Consider the following 4,910-nt stretch of genomic DNA (forward strand, 5'->3'; position numbering starts at 1 on the left):
CTGAATAAAGTAGTGCTTTTCCTGGCTGTGGGCCGTCGCCTCGCTGGACTCCTTCAGTCCCTGTCTCACACAGCGGGGTGTACTGAGTGACAGCACCCGGTTTCCACTGACTGTGAATAGATAGCTGTCACTGACCCAGGGCTTTGTCTCTGTATGTGCTCAGAGTGCTCAGAAGCACAGGCATGTGCTTTGTCACCAGCCTTTGCAGTAGAGTGGGGATACCCTAACCAAGCCCAACAGGACCTGTGGTTACCCAAAGGCTCAAGCTGAATCGTAGCTCAAACTTTAGGCCAGACGACTGGAGCACTCAAATGTCTGCCTTATTTAATGATAAGGGGAAAAAGCATTCCATTCCATTTTTCAGACATTATATATTATAAGCTTGTCAGGTCCCGACACCAGTCTCACCGCTATGGGTCGGTTTCAGACATTAAAATGTGGCCCAATCCATGCTCAACTTTGCAGCACTCACAATGGTGAATAATCTTTTAAAATATCCCTGTATCCAAATTATACTACAGATCAACACCAAAATCTAATTAATTGTTCTGCAGACCATACGTTACCACTTCAAAAAAAAAGTCATTAAAAGACATTGTTTACTTTTTGAGTTATGCGATTATAAACACACAAACACAGCTACAAACACTAACAAAAACAGAACCCCCACCATTGGCTGAGATAATAATAAATAGTAATGACAAAACCATCTATATCTATGTCTTTAAAGCACACATACTGTATACAGTATGCATACACCGAGCTGTACCTGCAGACTGCGCAGACTGGACAGCAGGGTTTCTGCTTGTTCACGGTCAAGACGGGAGCGCCCTTTAGTCTGCCAGCAGAGTTAAGGATGTCTCAACAGGACAAAAGACAGAGAGGTCAAGTTGTGAGGAGGAAGAGTGAAAGTGAACAATAGGCTGGCAGGATGACTCAGCCGGAGGGCTGGGGATCAAATGAACAAATGTGTGAAACTAGCACAAATCATTCACATTTTTAACAGCGGAAGTTAAGATATTAGTTCATGACAAAGGTGTAATTTCTGTGAGACTGAACCAGATGTCAAACAAGGACAGTACAGAGCTGCAAGGACACTGGAGTGTGAGTTATATTAAAGAACAAACTCAGGACAAAAGGATACATCCTCTCCAAAGATGAGCTGTTTGCATGTCTCCAGCGTCAGATGGTATTCTTTGTTAAGAACTGGGATTAGGAAAGAAAAGTACAGACTGATGCAGAGAAATAATATAATTCTTTAAACTGAGAGAAGGTGAAGGTGAGGACAAGTGTCACACTCTTATTACTTAACCAGTCTCAGTTTACTTTATGTGACTGCAGCTGTGAGCCTCTGTCTAGACTGTGACCCTTGTGCCTCTGTCCAGCTTTCAAACTAACATATCGCTACTTTGCTACCATCTAGTGGCCATGACAGGGATTACACAGTAAAAGATCACTGTACATGTGATCATATTCTAACCTGAGTTCACAAGGTTCATGAGCTCCTTGGCGTTCAGCTTGTCGTCCTGCCAGGAGGACAAAGGAAATCAGTTTCGACTGTTTAACCAAAGGCCCCAAATGTACATTTTCATTAGTTAAGGTAATGTAGGTAATGTGAGGAGGATGGATGAGCAATTCTTACTGGGCCGGCCACCTCATCAAAGGTCTTCTGAATTCTCATTTGATCCTCTGAGGAGATGGGAGTCACCATAACCTGTTTGGCACAAACATGTCACTCAAATGTAAAATTTCATTCTTATATTAACATATCAATGCCATATCTTGTTTGGCATTTTTATAATATATCATGATATAGACAGTAGTATAGTATAACAGATGTGTGATCTTACTGGAAGGTAGCCAGAGGTGCAGGTAAAGTCGTGAGACCTGGAGCACAAAGATCACATTCGTTTGTTAATGTTGCTTTCATTATGCTTTTTAAGTGGATGATATGTCTTTATGCCAAATCAAAGTAACTGAAGATGGAAAATGAAGATGATTATTCTAGTCAGACCCTGATAAACTGGATACGCCTGATATCAGAACCTAAGCAGAGTCCAGTCTGGTCATTATCTGCTTGGGAGACTGCCGGGTTGAGTGTTGGGCTAGTAACCTGGCCCTGTAAAGACAATACCACTACAAAAAACAGCAGTCACTTGCCATCCAATGTGCCATACAGCGCTGGAGGTCCTACCACCACCACCCATTCTAGTCAGAACGAGTATCCACACTGTTCTCAGCTGTATAACTGACTGTTGTTGCTGACAGAAGCCAAAACACACAGTTTCTCTTTTAGCCAACTGTCGTCAAGACTAACTGCATTTTTCTAAATTATACAGTACTATAGTAGGGTACTCACTCTGAGTTTGAGTGTGGGTACAGGGGAGTGTGGGTGACTGACTGTGCTGCTGAGAGTGAATGTGCAGGATATGATTGAGGCAGGCTGTGGAGGCCTCATGAAGTGTTGTGTTTGTGACCGAACAAAAATGACGTAGAGCTGAACAGTCTTATTTTGATTTTGTTCCCTCTCTGGGGTCGTTTAGGTGCTCAAAGCTACATTTCTGTCATCTTACCCCAGAGTGTTTCCTCTCTTGGCAAAAGTGCGGACAAAGAACTCTCCAGGCTGGTTGGGTCGATAGGTGGATGCTATGATGATGTAGTTACCCGGGCCCAGGCGCAGCTTCCTCCGCACACCCCTGTGGGACAAAGTTGAAGTTGCTTTAATATCTTCCAACAGCTATAAGACTTTCAAAGATATGCTAAAATACTTCAGGACCAAACAGTATTCTATATACACCATACTACTAACAGTACATGTCAATTAGCTGCTGCCACCAGGACTGTGTGTTGTCACAATCTTGTTCCATCTCAGCACCATTTGTGCCCCAGTCTGTTCCTCTGGACATTTCTATAAACTGTTATTTCCAGTCTCCAGGTTTTCCCTCCAGCTCTGCTCTTCATACACACTTCTGGACTCCTCTCTGATTCTGTACTTTGCCTGTTTTTTGGATTTTTTTTCTCAATACATTGCTCAGTCTGCACTGATGGTTTGCCTCTGACCCCCCACTTTGGACTCAGACTCTGATTCTCCCTACCTGGATTTCACTGCCCTGACCCTCTTGGTTTTCCCTTGTGTTGATAATAAACCGTTTAACCTTTACTGCTGGCCAAGCCTACCATAGTGTCTGCATTTGTGTCCTCAGTTTCTGCTTCATATTTAGTACCCAAAATGGTGACAGATGCATCAATGACTACAAATTTCTGGTTTTACAACAGCATCAAAAATGGCAAGCAGCTGGCAAGATGAGGGTCTGTACCTCTGAGCGCTATATTTCCCAGAACGACCCACAGGCCGATTTTGTTTGAAGAAGTTGCGGTTCAGACACACAGTCTGGAGCTGTATGGAGAAAGATATTACAATGAGATGGAAAGTTGTATAGCATTTTATATAATAGACTCACCAAGGACAGTGGATGAGATGGGAAATGTGGAACATGGAGGCTGGAAGGATTAGATTAATTCTACAGTAGGTGCAATTAATGATGTTGCCTTCTTCCCATAACCTGTATAGGTGGATAGGCAAGGACCTGACATGTCCTTTGTGTTCAGGTGTACCTTCACATCCTCTCAGGGGTAAAAGAGGCCTGAGTCAAGGGCGATACACCTGGAGATATAATCAAGTGTTGCAGTGTCTATTGAAAGTAGGCACTTAGAAGTAAACTCAGCGGAGGAGAAAAAGAAACAAGAGAATTGTGTTTGTTCATGAGGGTGAAAAAGGCAAGAAGCGTGTCATTTCGAACAGGCAAGATGCAGGGCAGCTAAAGGCAGGGGAGACTGGCAATTCAGAGTAGATTTAGGAAATCAGCTGAAGAGATAGCCAGCACTAACCTAAGACCATGCGCACTGTGTATTTGAATTTGTACTGGAGTCTGTGATAACGTAAATATATTATTCACAGGAGATGTTATTGGTATATTTTCTTCTGGGTGATAGAACATTAGTAGGACAGTAAGGAGAGTGTAGAAATCAACTTAGCATGATGTCTTAAGAACAGACATGACGTTGACAGCCATCTTAGTTACTGCAAGCAAACAGGGGCTTGGGCTCTCCTTTTGCCACTGAGTATATTTAGCTGTACTGGTGGGTTTTAGTCAGTATGGTCTGCATTTTGCCCATCTGATAGTGTCTATGAAATCACTAGAAGTGCATTTTAGGAAAGGGTGTTACCTTTTGTGGGGCTCTGAAGATCTATGAGTGCATGGCCTGATACGCCCATCTTGGGACCAAGTAATGGTTAAGTATCATTTAACTTGAATACTGAGCTCGCCCATTCTTTGGTGCACTTAATTGTGTATTATCAACTTAAATTTACAGTGCAAATCCATTGTATGAATTAGGTACCAATAAAATACTTAGCAGTTCCACCTGGTACTTAAATGTGAGTACAGTGGAAGAAATCATGTCTAGGGTAGTAACAGCGTCATTTTCAGAGGAATGGAAAACAAAATAAACCTTTATGTATTTTTGTAAATACTGGGTACCTATGGCATAGTATCCTGCCATAGAAAGGCATAGGCATAGCACCAAAGTGTTTTTGCTGAGCATGTTAAGCTGAAAGAAAAAAATGCCATTAGGTGACATATCAGAATGAATGTATGCTTAAAAACAACCAGGAGAATTCTACAGGCTGACATAAAAAAGACTTTTGACTATATGTACAATAAGTACAAACATTGTAAGGATAATGGTCAAAAAAAGAAAAACCTCCCCAACCACCACCCCTCAGGCCTAGATGACATCTAACCCCTCTAATAACCTAAGGAAATCCCTGTATGGGATACAGTAATGGGAAACAAAAGGGAAGTTTATGAAAAATTGATTTAACTTTTTATTTATTTTGTAATTAATAA

The 4,910-nt window shown here is 41.9% G+C and overlaps 1 protein-coding gene across 1 annotated transcript in view; it reads right to left on the reverse strand.

Moving 5' to 3' along the window:
* Positions 1-4,910, reverse strand: part of LOC109974351 (calpain-1 catalytic subunit-like) — a 17,659-nt gene that overhangs the window by 1,961 nt on the left and 10,788 nt on the right. Inside the window, exons 14-20 of the mRNA XM_020624519.1 lie at positions 3,318-3,397; positions 2,574-2,696; positions 1,851-1,887; positions 1,643-1,714; positions 1,481-1,526; positions 1,145-1,206; positions 770-838 (exon numbers count right to left, since the gene is read on the reverse strand). Of these exons, the coding sequence (XP_020480175.1) occupies positions 770-838; positions 1,145-1,206; positions 1,481-1,526; positions 1,643-1,714; positions 1,851-1,887; positions 2,574-2,696; positions 3,318-3,397 (489 nt within the window). The remainder of the gene's footprint in view (positions 1-769; positions 839-1,144; positions 1,207-1,480; positions 1,527-1,642; positions 1,715-1,850; positions 1,888-2,573; positions 2,697-3,317; positions 3,398-4,910) is intronic.

Source organism: Monopterus albus, unplaced genomic scaffold (genome assembly GCF_001952655.1).
Source record: "Monopterus albus unplaced genomic scaffold, M_albus_1.0 scaffold328.1, whole genome shotgun sequence".
NCBI classification, from domain to species: Eukaryota; Metazoa; Chordata; class Actinopteri; order Synbranchiformes; family Synbranchidae; genus Monopterus; species Monopterus albus.